Source organism: Ochotona princeps, chromosome 25 (assembly GCF_030435755.1).
Source record: "Ochotona princeps isolate mOchPri1 chromosome 25, mOchPri1.hap1, whole genome shotgun sequence".
Taxonomy (NCBI): domain Eukaryota; kingdom Metazoa; phylum Chordata; class Mammalia; order Lagomorpha; family Ochotonidae; genus Ochotona; species Ochotona princeps.
In genome coordinates, this window is record NC_080856.1 from 9,543,550 (window position 1) to 9,563,506 (window position 19,957).

The following is a 19,957-nucleotide window of genomic DNA, read 5'->3' on the forward strand; positions in this document are numbered from 1 at the left end:
AGCACTGCAGCTAATACTTCCACAAGTATTCAAAATGTATTCAAAGTACATTGTAGAAAGTGCAAGTATTCATTGTACAAAGTGTAAGTATTCAAGTTCACACGTGATTACGTTAAGTAAACTCAACAGACAACAATCTAGTCCAATGTGCCAATAGTGCAAGCCTCAGAATCCTGGTCTAGATTATTTATTACATGCTTGGAACAATGGTACAAAAGTCACCTGTTACCCCATGTTTGCCAGCCTCACAAGTGGCTTAGCTCTTGCCCCTTTGCCCATCAGTCTGGGCAACAGCAACTGCCAGCACACATGAGATCTACTGCTTAAAGCAGGCCTGATAGAGGAACTTGGAGTATCCCCCTGCTAGGCTGCAGCATCTGCTGGTGAGCACGAGAGCCAGGGCTAAGGACACGCCAAACCAGGCTTGGCTGAAGTACCTGTCAGCATTCCTGTGACCTGTGGGGATGTGTAGGGCTGCGTGAGTCCACAGCACACACTGACACAAGTTTGAGTGAGAGCCAGGATGGGGTGGAGGCTGGGTCTGGTTGCACCACAACACCCACCAGTTCACATGAGAGCTGGTGCTGAGAGTAGCTCACTCTGGGTTGGGCTGCTGCACCTGCGAGAGAGAGCTGGAATGGATGTGGGCTGGGCTGATTCAGGCTGTAGCACCTGTAACCAAATGCATAGACCTGGGGAGGGCCAAGACTAGGTCACAGCACCCACTAGCCATGCAAGACCCAGGGAGGGAGTGGACCTAGTAAGGGAACCTCTGGGACTCACCTGCTAGGTTGTTGCTTCCATGGGAGAGCGTGAGCAGTGAGCCTGTTGGTGGGCCAGGCTGAATGAGGCTGCTGCACCCATTTGTGTGTAGGCAATCCAAAATAGATGCAGACCAACTGTGCTAGGCCATAGCACCAGCTGGCATGTGCCACTACTGCATGTCAGTTTGACTGCAGTGCCTGCTGGCAGGTGCAAGATCTGGGGCTGAAAGCATGACTGGCAGGAGAACTGTGGGCACTCCCCTACCAGCCTGTACCTACCTCTGGTGAGACAAGCCTCAGGACCCTGCACTGGTATGGCAGAGTAGAAGCTTCTAGCTCCTGGCTTCAAATTGGCTCAGCTCCAGCCACTGAAAACCATTTAGGGAGTGAATCAGTAGAAAAGATTCGTCTCTCCTTCTCTCTGTAAATCTTTCAAATAAATTAAAAAAAAAAAGGCATTCAAAACTTAAAGCACTGTCAGAGTCTGTTGTTGCAATGTAGACAACAAACTGAATACTAATTACACATCAGGCAGTTTCACAGTAGCAAAGAACAAAAAGTTCAAGTTCTCATAGAGCTTGCATTCCAAAAGACAAAAAGGAAAAAAAAAAAAGACAGTAATGCACTGTATGTGACAGAATAACACAACAGTCACAAGGTCCCATATGTGATGGAGAAGCTGCCTCAACAACGGCCAGAGGAAAGCCTCCAGGGAGCAGGGCACCCAGCAGCCAGACCACGGGTGAGGTCATTCAGATACCCAAGGAAGGCACTGAAAGCCCCGTGTGACAAGCAATTGTCTTGGTAAACAGATAAATTAAGTTGTAAATTTTCTTTGAGGACAAATAAAGCTCAGCAAATTATGAAAGACCACAGGAAAGCATGCCAAACATGTTTAGATGTATTGTTTGGATATAGTCATATTTGTATTTCTGCTCTATAAAACACAAGTTTTCTGACCAGTCTCTACCGTAGTATTTCTAGCAAGTTAAAAAGGCTTTGTCAGTGAAAGCAGTTGGAAAGCAGAGAATTTCACACAGGATTTTATTCACTTTTTCTCCTTTTGTAGCTGAAATGTATTTAATTGTATGGAGATGTTCCAACGGAGGCCTAACAATGTTCACTGTGTGAGCCCAGTATTTTGATCGTAAGTATTCCTCCATCTACATACTGAATTCAGGTTGTATCTTTGCTGTTGATGACCATGACACAGATGTTGGCTCTTGACATTTCTCCATGGTTCCTAAGGGGGAAAAATGCTCTCCATTTAATGAATGAATAGCGAACAAAAATTGCACGATGCTTCACTCAACTGCTCTTTCAAGCTACATATTCCTTACTCAAGGAAGCAGCAATGGATCTGTAGAAATTGGGTTACACACCTAGAAAACAAAGGATATTTACAACTCATTTATATCCAAATATTTCACTCCTGAGTATCTTTCTTAAATTGCATGACTTTAACACAATTATGATTTACATGCACATTTGCATTTCATAGTCATTTTAGAAAATGAGCTGTCCACTTTGACAGAAATGCAATACTTCAAATTCACTATCTTTTGAAGTCTATTTTGATTATTTTTCTTCATATTTTCTGATTTTAAAACTTATAAAGACAGGAACTGGCACAGTGGCATAGCAAGCTAAGCCTCTGTCTGCCACATAGACATCCTATATGCATGTCGGTTCAAGTCCCAGCTTCACTTCTGACCAGCTTCCTGCTTATTAAAAAGTTTCATCTCAAAAACAAAAGAAAGGAAATAAAGTTAGGCATATGTCCCAGGTGTCCCCAGCTGCCAGGCTGAAGCCAAAGGCTGATAACTCCATTCAGATTTCCCAGGGCGGTGGCAGGGACTCAGGGACCCCAGTCCTTCTCACCTGCCTCCCAGGAGGCACAGAAGCAGGAAGCTGGAATCAGACACCAGGAACAAAGCCCAAGCAATTCAATATGGGATTCAGGCACCACCAGGCCAAATACCTGACCCCACTGTGTTGATGCTTTGTAAAGAATTTTTCAGAGGGATAAAGGAGAACAGAGGGAAGGTATAGACTTAGAAAAACTTAGAAAACTTGCCCCTCAGGTTAGCCTGTTTGAATCCAGAATACCCAGAAACTGTTGTGCATATGGTAACACTGGATCTGAGGGGATGGGAAGCTGTTGAGTAGTTTTGTCACTTATATGATTTCCAGTTGCCACCATGCTTACTGTATATCTTTTATTTGTTTATTTGTCTTTTATATTGTGAGTAAAAGGCAGGGTTAGAGAAAATGCTTGCAAAAATTATTTCCATCCAATAAAGTCACTCTACAACACATTCATCAACAAAGCACTGAGTGTTTTTTATGAACCTCAATAATTGTACAAGGGTATGTGAGGAAGTTCACATAAAATAGAACTATATATTTTATACCTAAAGGAATTATTAGATCCCTATACATTTTTTCATTATAAAGCCCTTGCATGAATTTAAATATTTTTACATCAAAATAAATTTACCTCTTAGTTCCATTTGCCATGAACTCTCTGAAACAGCCTTGTACGTATTTTTGGAAATGAACACCAAAAATTATTTCAGTAGATTCATGGTAAATTTTTCAGTTACTCAATTTTCAGTTTTACGTGATAATTTCATAGATATTTTAGATTTATATGTTCATATATGTTACACTAGCTAGTATTAGATGTGTTTATTGGAAGTATTTTATAGATATGTATGTAATAAACTTGACAGTGTACTAGATTTTCTAGCTTTGCGTGTATCTACATCCATGATGCAATTATACCAAAGAACGTTAAACGTGTGACCGTTGCAAAAGGACTAAACTACCGTGATAATATAGGGGGAAATGGTGAGAAGGGAAAAGTGGATGAGAAAAAGGGATGGAGAGGGAAGAATCCCTGCAACTATAAAACTGTTCATGGAAAAAAAATGATAACAAGACAATTTTTTAAAAAATAGATATATACATATATATAGCTTGATATTTCTTAACATCTATTTATACACATGAAAAAATATTTTTCTTCAGAGGTCAAGAGTTATGGGATAAAAAGAGCTCTTCATCATCCAGTACATGTTTACATCACATTTCTGGCCAACACAGTGCCAGAATGCTTCAGTCAAAAATGCTCTTAAGAATATTCCTTGGGGCAGGCGCCCAGGCACAAAGGGTTAGGAAAGCAGCTGTTTGTAACTCCACTTGCAATCTGTCTGATGTGCTAGCGATCCAGCTCCCTGCTGATGTGACCAAGGTAGCCCAAGGGCTGCTGTCCCCCAACTGGGAGCCCCAGGTGGAGGTCCCTGCTGCAGACTGAGGCTGGCCATGGTGGCCACTGGAGGGAGTGAGCCAAGAAATGGAAAATCTGAGTATGCCTTTCAAATAAATAATAAAAAAGAAAAAAGCTTAAGCATTTGCCCTTTGAAAGTAGGGGAATATTATAGTTTACAACCATTTTGCTTCCACAAAAAAAAAAAAAAGAAGAATGATCAAAGCATTAGTTAGTAACTTCGTACCTTCCCTCAGTTCCTCCGAGTCCTAGTGCCTGAAGTTTTCTCTTCAAAGATGTATTTATGTTTAGCTTTTTTATTCTTTCCATAATTTGCAGTTAATTCATGATACCTAGCCATAAAGATAAAATCATACGAATTTCAGCATATGAAAAATTCAGTTCCATGAATCACATACAGTTATCAGATCAAAACCGTAAGACGGGACGGCTCCGCACGGGTATCACACAGTTCTGCCTGCTCTGTTAACAGACACCACTTTGTAGGTCAAGTCCTCCTGTTCTCTAGCATAAAGTCTTTCCTTCCTGTCACCACAAATGACAAGTCATCACTCCCTCCATGCCTGAGCCTCCCTCCAGGCTCTTTGTGTGTGCTAAGAGCCTGGATTGGATCCACCCCACTCTTCTGGCCTCAGTTTAACTTCACCACTTCTTTAAAGGCCCTATCTTCCAATATACTCATAATCTGGAGTATGAGAGTTAGAACTATAATATGAATTTGCATAACACTTGGGCTTAGCAGTAGATAAATAAGGTGAAAGGAATGTGGTCATTGAGGCTGCTCCCTGCAGTCCTCTTAGAAGATCCCAAGGTGAGGCGACGGAGACCCGTTGGAAGACACCCAGAGTCAGTCAACGGATGCATTTAAAGAATAGAGTAGTGAGGCTTTCATAGGCCCATATCACTAGTGACAGCAACCTAACTGGTCGCACACGCCCCACAATCACCAATCAACTCAAAGGTACAATCTTTCCTGATGAGTGCAACCTGCCAGCCTGACCTGACGGCATCAGCCCCTGATTGGTTCCCTCGCTTCCCCACCACAAGATGAGGACCTTCCAAGCAGAGGAAAACGGGTTATGTATGTCTGGCCTCGGGCCACCTGTCAGCCATCAGGTCAAAGCAGGGTCTCAGTTTGCCAAGACTCCTTGCTGGTTTCCCGGGGACGCAGGGTGCTGCGCCCAGAGGACCTGCAGCACAGAGCAGGAAGACCCAGACCCAAGGACGACGACCGCAGGTCAGAGCTGACAAATACGAAGAACCAATTACCTTGTCGTGCCAAAAAACAACTCATTCTAACTCATCAATTGCAGAATTTCATTTAAAGGAATAAGCAAATGAATTTCTAATTCTGTAATACTACCCAAGCATATCTCCTCCTGTTGAGATGGTTTCACTGGTATTTTAAAAGCCACATGAGAAATGGCTTCCACTCTAAGCCACAGAACTTCTGTAGCAGAAAAGGAATTAGCAGTGACACCAGCCGTGGCCAGCACTATGGCATGGTAGGTGAAGCTGCCAATGCCTGCAATGTTAGCATGCCACGTGGGTAACAGCTTGTGTCCTGGTGTCCCTGTTTCTGGTCCAGCTCCCTGCTAATGGTCTGGGGGAAACAGTGGATGGTGACCCAAAGTGTTTAGGCTCCTGCCACCACATGGCTGAACTGGAAGGAGCCCCTGGCTCCTGGGTTCAGCCTGCCCCAGCCCCTGCCATTGCTGCCATGTGTTGAGTGAAACGCAGCTAGGAAGATCTCTCTTTCTCTCCACTCCCTCTCTGAGTAATTCTGATTTTTAAATAAATACATTATGAACATATATGTGATTATTTTCTTCTCTACCAATGCTCTTGATACAGAATTACTGATTGAAATGGATTATTTAAATATGACAGAGCAAGCTGAAGAAAAATTAGAATACACTAAGATTGATATGCCTGTCAATAATTTAAAATTAGATCATTGGTGAAGCAGTTAGGCTACAGCATGAAATTCCCACATCTCACATCACATTGCCTCGGCCAAGTCCTGGCTTCACACCCAATCCCAGCTTCTTGTTAGTGTGCGTTTCGGAAGGCAGTAAACAATGACTCAGTGACTTCTTTCCCTGACCTCACACTGGAAATCTGGATGAAATACCTGGCTTCTGGCTTCAATCCACAACTACAGGAGTTACTGCAGCCATTTGTGAGTCAGAGGATGGACAATCTGTTTCTCTTCCTTTAAATAAAATTCCAAGTAAAATAATAAAAAGACCACACATTCTAGCTTCATTAACTACGAAGTAAATTTATATTATCGTATCCCATCTTCACGTTAGCTATTGAAAATCAGAAATGCATGCCCATGCTTGAAAACACGTGATCCTCTTGGTATCACAAAGAAGAATTTTGAAGAATTACAACGGCGAAGTTAGACAATGATACAGTAGCAACACCACCTTAAAAATGAATGAAATCTGGGCCCAGTGAGGTAGCTTAGTAGCTAAAATGCTGGTCTTGCATGCAGGGATCCCATGTGGGCGCCGGTTGTAATCCCGGTGGCCCTGCCTCCCATCCAGCTCCCTGCTGGTAGCCTGGGAAAGCAGTCAAGGACGGCCCAAAGCTTTGGGACCCTGCACCTGCGTGGGAGAACTGGAGAAGCTCCTGGCTTTGGATTAGCTCAGCTCTGGCAATTGCCGAATCATCAAATGAAAGATCTTTCTGTCACTCCTCCTCTCTGTGTATCTGACTTTGCAATAAAAATAAATAAAGCTTTTTCTAAAAAAAAAAAAAAAAAGTGAATTAAATCTTTACCTAAGGCTGACACAATTGAAAGGGAGTTGCATGTGTTAGCCACCTCTCGCTCGCTTTCAGCTTCTTCCTGATGTGCCTGGGGCAGCGGATGACGGCTCACCAGCCTGGGGGCCTTTCCCCTACGGGGAGGTCTGGATAAGGGTCCTGGCCCAGACTTTCACCTGCCTGAATCCTGCTGCTGCGGATACTGGGGGTGTGAGGCAGTGGACGGAGGCTCTCTGCCATCATCTCTCCCTCTCTCTGTGTCACTCTGCTTTTCAAACAAACATAATAATAAATCCAAATGTCACTTACATGGTGAAACCATTAAAGGAAGCATATTCTTCAGCTGTAAATCCGTAAATATCTGTGCAGGACAGATCCACATCATACTGAAGCAGGTGGCTGACTGTATTTGTCGGCTCCTCGGTGAGGGAAATCATAAGAGCTGTTCTGCAAAGGCAAGTTGAGGCTGCTCGAGTTACTGCTCACTGGGGGGAAGGCAAGACCGTGAAGAGCGGAGCCCATCATGCCCTGCACAGGACACGCGCATGGAATCTAAACATAGTAGCCCCCCAAACTATCTCAGAAACTGAACAAAAATGAAAGGGAGAAGAAAGGAGGGTGGTGAGCAAAAATGGTGGAGTAAATACCAATAAATATAGTGTTCTTAGAATCGTATCTATAAACCATATTGACTGTTAACTACTTTTAACAGTTTTTTAAAGAATAGCCAGAAAGCCATCAGTCTAAACACACCACTGATCGTCCCATAGTTTTCGGCCTCTGACCTCTTGAAACCTAGTGATTTTGGCTCAAAATGTGATGGCAAGGAACATCTCAGTCCCCAGGGCCTTATTCCCACCTGGCTATAATAGTTCATCTGTAAAGATCCTAACAAACAGACAAGAGTATGAATTAGCAGTCAGCTTCACGTGTTTGATTTTAAATACAGAAAAGCGCTGGGCATCAAAATAATTTACCTGAAAACATACGTCATTTGATCCGATCTTTCACAATACTAACTTGGTATATACACATAGACACTCATACACACAGAGGTACCTCAAAAAATTCATAGAAAATTTAAAAGTGTGTTTATTTGGTGCAAAATATTTTGAAACCCCTGTTTACTTGGGTGTGTGTGTGTGTATACATACATACTTCTTTTAAACATAGATTCAATTGTAAACACATCCATGTATGTGAGTGCGCCCATCTCTTCCAAGCTCAGGTACCTGTAGTCACACAGTATCATCTTACTGAGATGTAGTGACTATACCTTTGGTTTTTATCCGAAGCATTCACATCTGCCCCTTTCTTCAGAAGAAATTCTACCATTTCTTCCTTATTTTCAGTAACAGCAAGTAACAATGGAGTATACCCATCCTGGAAAAAGTATTTAAACTGATTAGTTAAAACATCATGCCAAAATTATATGCTTTTCATATTTAAGTCCAATTCTAAAAATAAATATGTTTACAATAAATCTGTAAAAATAGATTCTTTCAGTGGCTAAATCCTCGCCTTGCATCCACCAGCATCCCACACGGGCACAAGTTTATGTCTCAGCTGCTCCACTTCTGATTCAGCTCCCTGCTAGTGGCCTGGGAAGGCAGTAGAGGATGACCCTAGGCCTTGGGACCCTGCACCCACATGGAAGACCCAGAGGCTCTTGGTTCTTTGGATCGGCTCAGGCCGTTGTGGCCACTTGGGGAGTGAACCAGCAAATGAAAGATGTCCCTCTGTATCTCCTTCTCTCTGCATGATTGCCTTTCTGACAAAAGTAAATAAATAAACAGTAAACAAATATTTTATGTATATATATTCTAACTTTTAAAGGATTTTAGTATAGAATAGTTTGATTTCAAAGACCCAGAAAACCAGCTAGAGTTAAGCCAGTTGAAAAATTAAAATTTCTATTTTAACTCAAATTGTGAATAAAAGTAGCCAGAAGTAATTCAATAGTAGGCATGTAACATTTATTGTAAATATTGTAGAAATTCATATTTTGTTGTTATAATTGAGTTTCCCGTAGGTTTTATTTAAATTTCCAAAAATGAACTTGGTTTTGGTCTCTCATGCAGGTAAAATTCAGTGAAATAAAGGGCAAGCTGCCAAGCCAGCAGTCTCCGTGAATGCCAGTTCCAGTCTCTACTGCTCTGCTTCCAGTGAAGCTCCTGCTAATGTGCCTGGCCCAGGTGCCTGGAGCCCTGCACAAACTTGGGAGACTAGATGAAGTTCCAGGCTCCTGGCTTCAGCTGGAAAGTAGACCAATAGATAGAAAATTTTCTCTCTCTCTCGCTGTCTGTCTTCCCTCCCTCTCTCCCCGTCTATCTCTGTCTCTCTAACTCAAATAAATATGTTAACTAAAAACTTTTAAAAGATGTTTTAAGTATTTATCAGTTATCCTTAACTGATTGAGTAAATTGAGTACAAAAACTGATTTTTTATTCACCATGTTATTAACATTCATTAATCTATCGGTAAAATAGAAAGGTGAGTTGCATGACTTTTATTGATATTCACATTCAATTTCATTGTTAAATAGAACATTACTTTGGGATGTCAGGATTAGTCTGAAATGAAATAGACTTTTAAAAATAAGAAAAAATATTAGATTTTAGAATCCGATATATCTTTTCTTGCAAAATTTCATTTTTATGAAATACATATTTCCCCATGATTATCCGAAAGGACTACCTTCTTCTGTGGCTTTATAAAAATACAGTTTTATTTTTATAAAATAGAAAATTACCTTATTTTTAGCCTCAAGATTAGCTTTGTGTTTAAGCAACTTTTCCACTAACGAGAGGCTCTGGCCACAAACGGCGTGATGAAGAGCTGTGTTGTGCTGGCTGTCCGCCAGGTTGGGGTCGGCACCATGGCTCAGGAGAAGAGAGGCACAATTCTCCTTCTGAAACTGCACCGCCTGTCAATGCAAAAGAATAAATGCATAGCCCAGTTGCTACCTAGGAAGCATTTTCAAGCAGAAAAACCAGCAAAAGTTAACTAAGAGATTATAGCAAATTTCAATGAAAAGGAGAAATAAGAACACACCTTAATCAAGGGGGATTTGTTTTCACCATCCTGGACATTTATTTTGCATTGTTTCTCAATTAGAAGAGATACCGTATTTGCATATCCATTAGCACAGGCCAAGTGCAAGGGTGTTCTGTATCAGCATAGTAAAACACAGTGTTAGAGACAAATTTTTTTGTACCTACCCAGACCTGTTATGGACACACAGGAGTAACAAAATAGTGGCTCTCAGGTTCTCTAAATGAAGGTAACTTTCAAATTATTAAACTGGTAAAACCAACATACAATGATATCACTTCACAACCACAAAAGTGAACCAGAAGTATAAAGGTAGCTTGAATGATTTGGGAATGTTAAAATTTCAGTGCAAGTTGTGTGAATGTAATTTCTGGAACACAATACTATAGCATAACTAATACAAAAAATAGATCTCTAGTAAAGTCTAAGCTTTCTTTTTTTTTATGAAGGATGCATTTATTTATTTGAAAGGCACAGTTGTATAGAAAGGAAGAGCAAGAGAGAGAGAAGCTTCCATCTGCTGGCTTACTCCCCAGATGGTCTCAAGCGCTGAAGCTGGGTTGTCCCAAAGCCAAGAGCCAGAGCGTCTTCCAGGGCTCCCACATGGGTGCAGGACCCAAGTGCTTAGGCCATCCTCTGCTGCTTCCCAGGAGCCTGAGCAGGGAGCTGGATCAGAAGTGAAGCAGCCGAGACTCCACACTCACCCAAAAGGGACGGCAGCATTGCAAGCACTAACTACACTGCCACGACACCAGCCCCGGTGTCTTTCCTCCCTGAGGAAAAACTATAATCAAGAAGAGAGTGTCCAGACTGGACAACAGAAGGGAGCCAGATGCTGTTCATGAGAAATGAACATCTTCCATGAAGAAGACCATCTGAAAGAGCCACACTTCCTTTGTGTTGGAAGGGAACGCTTTGTCAAAGAATAATAATAAAGTTATTCCTCAGACTTCACGGTCCTATTTTGTCCCAGCGCCATCCTCACCACGCGAGTTTCTCATGGTGTGTTTCTCACCAATGCTGGGAAAACATGGGCTTTTTTTCCAGCTTGAGGTTGAACTTCCTTATATGTAAGAGGAAGGCTTTCCAACCCTTCACTAAGATCTTCAGAGTCTAATAGCTTGAAGTCCATTTCAGATAACTCAGCAGAAATGTAACCAATTCCAGGAAACAGTTTTAGCTATCTCTTTTATCCCTAATAAAGTCTGTTCTACTTATAAAAACAACAAAAAACAATTAATCCCAAGGGGCTTGGATGGTTTCCACACAGTCTGTAAAGATAATCTAGTTTTCTTTCTTAATTAAAAACAAGCAACACAACTTGAAAAAAAAAAATGGAAATGCCTTGGGGTCATTCCCAGGAAGCTTCTAACACTAACTTCTACCTCCCTGCTGGATAGTTTGACCTTTCTGTTGAAATCTAAAATTGACGGTAGCACACTGAGCTAAAATGAGATTAAGAAATCTGCCACTCTCTTCTCTCTTCTCTCCTTTGGCCGCTCTTCTTTGCTCTCCCCTTCTTCCTTCTTTCCTGATCTTCACCACCTCTACCCGTTCCTGCCCCGTTGGAATAAACCTCCTAAGATAAAAAAAAAAAAAGAAAAGAAAAAAGAAATCTGCCACGAATTTGATAAATCCAAACAATCATGAGTTTCGGCTTTCTAGGAAAACAGAGAGCAATGTAGACCATGGGCTTTCACGCAAAATATGAGAAACAAGAGCAATCCTGTCTGAAGCAGACCAGAAACACTGCGAAGTTTACACTATCACCCAAATCCACAAGATAGTCTTACAGAGCAGAGTTTTACTTAAAATATTTGACATCCTTTCAAAGCACTCATCCCAGTCTAAAAAAGCAAAATGTCTTAAGAGTGTACAGAATTAGGGCCCAACACCATAGCCTAGCAGTTAAAGTCTTCGCCTTGCACGCACCAGGTTCTCATATGGGCCCCAGTTCTAATCCCAGCAGCCCTGCTTCTTTCCCATCCAGCTCCCTGCTTGTGACCTGGGAAAGCAGTCAAGGACAGCCCAAAGCCTTGGGACCCTGCAACTGCGTGAGAGACCCAGAAGAGGTTCCAGGCTCCTGGCTTCAGATTAGTTCAGCTCCAGCCATTGCGGCCACTTGGGGAGTGTATCAACGGATGGAAGATCTTCCTCTCTTTCTCTCCTCCTCTCTGTATATCTGACTTTCTAAAAAAAAAAAATAAATAAACCTTTAAAAAAGCATGTATAGATTTAGAATCTTCATTTTATTTGAAAGTGTTTCTTTAATTATCCTTAAATTCTAGATAATTAAGGTATGCAATAAACAGTATCTTAATTGTGGACATCCAAATATTTACAAATGTATTATAAATGCTTTGAGACCAATCTGAATGTTTTTCCACCTAATATAAAAATCAAAAGTCATTAATTTTTGAAACAGTTGAATATATATATTGTATATTGACAGATATCTTTGGGAAATATTTTAAAATCAATATTATCCCAAATATCCCAAACCTTTACTCATACTTTTATCACTAAATTGTTTCTAATGTGCTAGCATTTACCTAATGAGCAATCTACATCCCTGTGAAGTGCAGTGATACAGGTTAGCTGGAATAATTTTATTTCATTCAATCTGTTTCCTTCCAATTTCTCACTTTCTCATAATACAAGAGGAAGGACTGTAAGCATGAACTATGGATGGGTCAAGAATTAACAGATGCCAGAAATATAATCACTAATGCAGTTTCAAGCACAATGCCCTTAAAATAAAAATGCAAAAATCATTTAAAGAAGAAACATTCTAGAAAGAATTCATACACAATGAAGTTAAAGAGTACAGTTTTGTTTGATCACATAATCGCAACAATCATGATAAAGAACATTTGTATCACCCCAGAAAGTAGCACGTTACAGCACCTCACATGCAATAACTCTCCTCATTTACAGCTCTTTCCTATCACTATACTATAGCCTTTTTTCTAGAATTTTGAATACATGAAGACATTCAACATGTAGCCTTTTTGTCTGGCTTCTTTCACTTAACATGACAATTGTCAGACTTATCCATGCTATTCATGTATTAGTGATTCAGTTCTTTTGTATCTGAATGGTACTTTAATTACCATGTTTATACACATATCTACGCACTCATTAATCCTTTCCTTGATGTATGAAATATATGTATCAAGTACTTGTTATGGTCAGGTTGGGTTCAACAGCAAACAAAAGATTTAAAACATCTGCTATTATGAATCATGCATGCCAGAGCAGAAGAGATAAACAAAACATAAGGCAAACATATAATACGCAGCAGACCAAATATTTTGAAGTAGCTAAAGAAAAAACTCCAACATGGATGAAGAATGGGAAATGTCAGTACAGAAAGCAGGTGCGATGTAGGAGCAGAGCAGCCACGGGAGGCTTCATGGATAACAGGAAAATTAAACACGTCAGGGAAGAGGAAGAGTGGGTCGCGTGGACATCTTTGTCAGCACTCCTGGTAGAGGGCACAGCAAGTCCCAAGGTCCTACGAGCATTTCTTACCTGTCTGTGAAACATAAGACCTCTGTAGTTGGAGATAAAATGGAAGCGAAAGCAGAGATACCAGTGGGTGCGAAGGTCCTACGGAGTGACATGGCCATCGATTTGGATTCAAAAAATTGTGATAGAATTTGCTCAGGCAAGAAATAACATCATGGACATGCATTTTACAGAATAATTTTTACTTTGTGGATAATTTAAAAAGAACAGAGGTGTAGTTAAGACTTCGCTGGCACAATTCTGGTTGTGACATGACGGTCAAGTTGAGCTGAAGGTAGTTGTGAAAGTTGCATGAAATGTTCTATCTCAGGTCTACTTAGAAGCAGCAGCCAACCAAATTTGCTGCTTAATCATGAAAACCCTGCAAATGAATGGCTCTAAAGATGTTAGTCTAAGCACATCAAATGAGGAGTTTTGCATTTACAGAAAGAGAATAAGCCAGTGGAATAACCATTTCAGTGTAGGAATGTTTGAGAGTTCAATTTGAGATGCCAAAGAAAATGAGGAAGCTGGTAGATCTCTCAAGCTAACTGTTAATTTTTCAGGAATTTTGCCAGACTGTTGACATCATATTAATAGCCTGAATCAGCCCTGATCAACAAGTTCCATGATTACAGGCTCACTTTCCCATTCCCAGGGAGTTGTTACTGAACATTCGCCAGCATACCACGGTCTCATAGTCTAGCGGAAATACCAGTAACTGCTTAAACATTCGTTGATTTATTTATTTCAAAGGCAGAAAGGCAAAGAGGGAGAGACAGAGAAACTTTTGTATCTGCTGGTTCACTCCCCAAATGGACATAGCCTCCAGGTGTGGGCAAGGCTGAAGCCCGGAGCCTCGGACTCCATCCTTGCTCCCGTACTGAACAGCCCAAATAATCAGGCCATCTTTCGCTGCCTTCTCAGATGCATTAGCAAGGAGTTGGATGGGAAACAGAATAAGCGGGTTTCGAAATTACATTCAGTATGAGATGCAGATATGGCAAATGACAACTTATATACTGTACCAGAACAGTGGCCACTACAGGCAATTTTGTAGACTGATTATTCAGGAAAGATTAATTTTTGCATAATCTACATAAACTGTTTATATTATATCTAAATGATATACAATTCTACTAAATATCAATTCTATGTTATTACATCATATATAATATATTACACATAAATCAGTTAGCTCCCCAGTTGCTCCACTTCTGACCCAGCTCCCCGTTTCTGTTGCACTCTTGGTAGCCCTTCCGGCACCAGCTGGCTTTTTGACCCTGGTCACCTGCGATCTTTGTCCTGCATATTCACATCATATGTCTTGAGCTGTAGATATTGCCTCAACTTCTCTGAATCCCCAGCTGAAGCCGCTTTGTGAAGTTTCTTGGAGCGCTTGCTTTGCAGGCTTGATCCCACGCCTCTGGGCAGGTCTGACGCGGGGCTGCCGGACTCCTTCCTCCTACAGAACCAGAAGAGCTTCTCCATGGCAGTGCGAGGCCACCTTCCTCCAGCAGAACCAAGATGCTTCAGATGCCAGCCTGGCCTCTCAGCGCGGGCCCCAAACCAAGTAAAAATGAACAGATGTGCCAGGAGTCCCTCTGCCTGGAGCCACAAGCTTTGGTTACCTGGCAACATCTGTGCTGTCTCACAACAGTGATTGTGCCTGCATTCCAGAGGCCCTGGTGAGATCACCCCCTCGGCCCTTACCCTTACAGCCACATCCACAGTCTAGATTGTGAGCCAGCGGGTAGAAACCTGCCAATTCTTACAAATCTGTCTTCTCCTTCAAAGATGGACTCGACATTTCCTATTCAGCTCACACTCCCATTTTCCTTGATTGGCTCAAATCTATCAGCTTCCTCAGCTGCTGACCTTCATTCTTAAAGCTTTGAGAAGAGAACCATTCAAGAGAGAAATCTGCAAACTCTCAAGATATCAACCTTACAAAAGCACTTCTTTGCTATCTTCCTTTCAAATTCACAGGCTCCCATTCCTGGTGAAGGCGAGCACCAGTATTGATCCTCTGTAGCCTATCCAAAGACGTTGTTTCAACAGGCCCTTCTCGTTCACGTTCCCACGGACCCCTAAAGCATCCCTCCTGTTAGCTAGTATATTTTGTGTGTGTTATTTTCATTATATCTGAAAGAGAGAGACCGTCTGTCCATTCCAAAAATCCTTGCAGCAGCAGAAGTTGGGTCAGGCTGAGACCCGTTCAGTCCGGATCTCCCACATGTGTGGCAGGGACCTTGGTTCTTGAACCATCGTCTTCTGTCTCCTCCCAGTGAGGCTCCCATCAGGTGGCAGCTGGAAGCGGAAGAAGAGCTGGGACTTCAGCTAGACACATTTGAGATGCAGGTGTCCCAGGCAACATCTTACCCAATAAAAGAGCCACCCCTCTAATTCCTCTAAGCACATGCCAGTACTTGCTCTTTCAAAAAAAAAAAAAAAAAAAGACAAAGAGGAGTATCATTCCCCCTGCGACCATCTCAATTTCTCCATGTCAAAACATCCTCAGAAGGATTATCTTGATCTTAGAATCTTACTCAACACATTTTTGCTTTTATATCCCCACTTTAAGCAACTGCTATCATTCTCTAAGCTTTTTACTTCCATCACTCAATTGACATTTTTAAAAAAAACTCGGTTCTTGCGTTCACCTGCAAGGACTGCATCCTGACAGAGGTGTTCCCCAAGCTCCTCTATCAGGTTTCCTCCCAGTGTCAGATCTCACACACACTGGTGGGTCTTTGGCCCAAACTTAATCTGCCTCCTGTCCTGGCAGGAACAGTGGCCTTGCCCAACTGGCCCACTCCCATTCTAGTTCTTACTGTTGGGTGTTACAGCCTAGCCACACCTGATCCAGGCCCAGACACGGCTATCCCATAGTTCAGCGGGAGCTGAGACCTAGGCTAGCCCATTCTACACCCACCCTGGCTCTCACAAGCACCAGTGGTGCTAGAATCTGGTCTCGTCTGGCATTCCCCAGATCCAGTCCACATCCATGCCTAGTTAGACTGCAGCCATGTCCAGCCCAAATCCTTGCCCCATTCTATCTCTTGTACTCCCCAGTGGAAACCACGACCCAGCCCTGGTGTCCCCTTAGCCTCCCATCCAAGCCTGTTCCCAGCCACAGATCCTGCACTTGACAATGGTTGCTCTGACCCAGCTCAGCATAACCCATACCCCATCTTTGCCACTGGATGCTGTAACCTGGCCTATCCTGACTTGCTCCCAGTCCCAATTCTCAATGGTGGATGTTTCAGCCTAGCCATGCCCAGTCTGTTCCCTTCCCTGGCTCATACAAACCAGTAGGTGTGACAGCCTAGCCCAGCATGGGCTGCACTGCAGCCTGGCAAGGATGTCCACTTTCATCACTGCTATTCAATATAGAGTTGCAAGTCCTTGCCAGAGCTACTAGGCAAGAGAAGCAAACTAAAGGAATTCAATTTGAATGTGAAGAATTAAAATTACCCCTGTTTGCAGAAGCCATGATTTTCTACATAAAACAAAAGACTTAATCAATCAAGAGGCTATTGGAACTCTTAAGAGAATTTGGCAGGGTAGAAGGATACAGAATTAATGAACATAAACCAATGCACTAGTATACACAAATGACTCCACGGTTGAGGAAGAAAGTGTTAAGTAGAGTCCACGTTAAAATAGCAGAGAACAATCTCAAATACCTTGAAATTAACCTAACCAAAGATGTGGAAGACCTCTGTAACAAAAGTTACAAAACATTAAAAAAACAAATGGAAGACAATATTAAAAGATGGGGAAAATCACCACATAAACAAGAAGTTAAAAAAACAGGTGGGTCTTCAGGCCAGGCACCTGTTAGAGAATGAGGCTGCCTGACAAGCACGGCCCTTCCTCATCCGACAGCACCTGCCCCGGCACTGCCCTTCTACATCAAGTCTCAGTGATACTTCCAACTGCACAGGTCAAACGTTTTGGTGCCATTTTTGGTTTTTCTGTTTTTCAAAGACACCATCTAATCAGCAAACCCTGATTTCAGTACTTCAAAAACATGAACAGAATTTGACCAAGTCGATCACTGAGCACCCTAATTTCTTAGATTGCCTCATGACTGTTTACAGGTGGTGGAGGAGAGGTTAAAAATGGGGCACAGCTGGCCGTGTTGGCCAGGTTCTGAACACTCTGGGTTGATTGCTGCAATGGCTATGTGCTAGGCTTCTATTTTCAGGTGTGCTCAGGCAGCCACTCTATCTGTGTAATCACTCACATTGTGTTTTATCTCCTTCTGACTTCTGAGTTTCAAATCTTGAGAAAAAGTACCCATATAGGATGAAGTCACAGGTAACACCACAGGGCTGGCCCTCCTGCCCTAGTTGGAATCAAGTGGAACAAGTTAAAATCTCCACAATCAAAAATCAAGTCTTCATGGGGAGCTGCATGTTGAAAAGAAGGCCTATTCTTTTGATCACAACAAATGAAGGAAAATAACTTTGGAAGTGTTTCCAGAGTATAAGACTTTAATACCATCATACCTTTTTAGATGAGAGTAACATCAGAGGTTGGCTGTTTCAAAAAGGCTACATGATTTGCCCAGGTGGAGAGACTTGAATCAGGTTAGTGATCTTGCGAATTAGTTTCTGACTCATGTTAGTGATCTTGCCTTCCTGCCAATACCTCCAGCTGACTAGCTACAAAAGGACTCTATTTTAAATGACCCACATATAATAGTACAGGGGAAAGTAAACCTGTTTGTAGCTACACATAGATTATTACACATCTTCTTTTAAATTTTGTTTTCATCCTCTACCAAAGGAAGAGCCTTGAGTGTGACACTATCATCAAAGCCAATTTTAGACGAAGAATGCTGCAAAAATTATTCTAGTTTGAAATGACAATGTGAACAAAAATACAAGAGTATGAAGCCCAGAGAATAAAATATACAAATGGAAAAATACATTTGCGTTCCTATTCCATCCAAAGCATACAGCAACCTCCAAAGGTTCATGGAGAATGGAATAAAGATAAGTTTATTTTGCTGCAAAAATAAATAAATAATTGGAATCTGAGTCCCGGCTCTGTGGTGTAGCAAGTAAAGCTGCCTTCTGTGGTATCTCTGGTTGGTGCTCATTTGGTTTCATTTTTACTATCTTCTAATACTAGAGGCAATGTCAGTTTACAACATTATTTCTTTTTTAAAAGATTTATTCACCTGCATTGTTCATCTGAAAGAATGACAGAAGAATGGGTGAGTGACCATGAGCAAGTGAAAGAGAGAACATGAGCGAGAGAAAAGCCAGGTGGTCCTCACCGCTCCACTTCTAACCCAGTTCTGTTAATAGGTCAGGAAAGCACTGAAGATAGCCTCTGTTCTCACATGAGAGACACGAAGAAGCTCCTAGATTCTGGCTTCGGAGGGACCCATCTCGGGCCATTGAGTCTATTTGGAAATTGACGAAAGATTCTCTCTTTCAAATAAAGTATTTTTTTAAAAAATAAATATCCATTCAAACATTTCATACTCTGGATTTTCTTTGAACTTTTTTGAAGAGCAATATGTATATATGTGTGTGTGTATTTTGTCATCGGTCCATTAGATTGGTGAACTTGGCTTGAATATGCTCTAGAAAATATGAAGAATAGTGATACCAAATTGGATTAGTAATGTAAAACTCATCTGTATGATTACAAATGTATTTGAGATCAGATCCACTGTTCTGTCCCTTACTAACCTCCTTTCCACAGGACTAGGCTGAAGATAGAAGTGTTACAGTTCTTTCTCCTGTTGCATTAGTATACAATAGTATCCATTACAGTAGAGCATTATGGACAAATGCTAGTTGGAGCACCTGGATCAAGTCCCCATGTGGGGTGCACTCACCCCCATCACAGTGCCTGAATGAAGTCCCCACGCTGGTACACTCACCTCCTTTCTGAGCACCTGGATCCAATCCCCACGTGGAGTGCACTTCTCCCCTATCTGAGCGCCTGAATGAAGTCCCCACGCTGGTACACTCATCCCCTATCAGAGCACCTGGATTGAGTCCCACCTACTCCTGATGTATCTTTCTGCTAAAGTGCTGGCTCACATACTCCAGTCAATGTGACCCATGTGAGAGGCTTAAATGGATTCCTGGAGGATTCAGTCTGGCTGAGACATGGCTGTTGCAGTCAGTTGGAAAGTGAGATAAAAATGTTTTCATTCTACAGCTCTGTGCATAAAGAAATGCATTGGATGCTACACAAATACCATCAACAGTATACTTCTTTTACTTAATAAAAAAGCCTGCAAAGGGGCAAAAAAAAAATCCACCATATCTGAGTTGCTATAGTCACAAAAAGCTGATTTCCCATTAACCCACTACAACGATAGCACTGAAAATGCTAGATCCCCATAAAGAACATTTTCTGAGGGGTGATCATTCGGCCTAGCTGTTCAGACCTTGATTGAAATGCCCCTATGCCATACAAGACAGTGTTTGAGCTGACGTTCTGGTCTCAATTATGCATTCTAGCTGCCTGCTAATGCATACCCTGGGAGGCATGGTAATGACCCAAGCAACTGTGTTCCTGCCATCCA

The 19,957-nt window shown here is 41.8% G+C and overlaps 1 protein-coding gene across 2 annotated transcripts; it reads right to left on the reverse strand.

Moving 5' to 3' along the window:
• Positions 1 to 1,969: 1,969 nt before the first annotated feature.
• ANKRD7 (ankyrin repeat domain 7) lies at positions 1,970 to 15,160 on the reverse strand. Of its 2 annotated transcripts, none has more exons than XM_058681402.1 (7): positions 14,687 to 15,160; positions 9,886 to 10,000; positions 9,584 to 9,757; positions 8,108 to 8,214; positions 7,141 to 7,278; positions 4,283 to 4,388; positions 1,970 to 2,007 (listed from the first exon to the last, which is right to left on the reverse strand). In XM_058681402.1, exons 1-6 carry the CDS (start codon positions 15,034 to 15,036, stop codon positions 4,289 to 4,291), a joined length of 984 nt encoding a protein of 327 aa, XP_058537385.1. In that variant the 5' UTR covers positions 15,037 to 15,160; the 3' UTR covers positions 1,970 to 2,007; positions 4,283 to 4,288. The 2 variants fall into 2 exon arrangements, with proteins under 2 accessions (XP_058537385.1, XP_004592602.2); XM_004592545.4 differs by lacking the exon at positions 1,970 to 2,007 and adding an exon at positions 2,023 to 2,146.
• Positions 15,161 to 19,957: the final 4,797 nt, after the last annotated feature.

Excerpts from the sequence above, each read along its gene's own strand:
- ANKRD7 (XM_058681402.1), bottom strand. The coding sequence starts at position 15,036 with ATGTTGCCAGGTAACCAAAGCTTGTGGCTCCAGGCAGAGGGACTCCTG. Across the intron at positions 10,001-14,686 it reads ATGCAGGACAAAGATCGCAG|AACACCCTTGCACTTGGCCT; the intron begins GTGACCAGGGTC and ends ATGCTGATACAG. Across the intron at positions 9,758-9,885 it reads ACAAATCCCCCTTGATTAAG|GCGGTGCAGTTTCAGAAGGA; the intron begins GTGTGTTCTTAT and ends TTGCATTGACAG.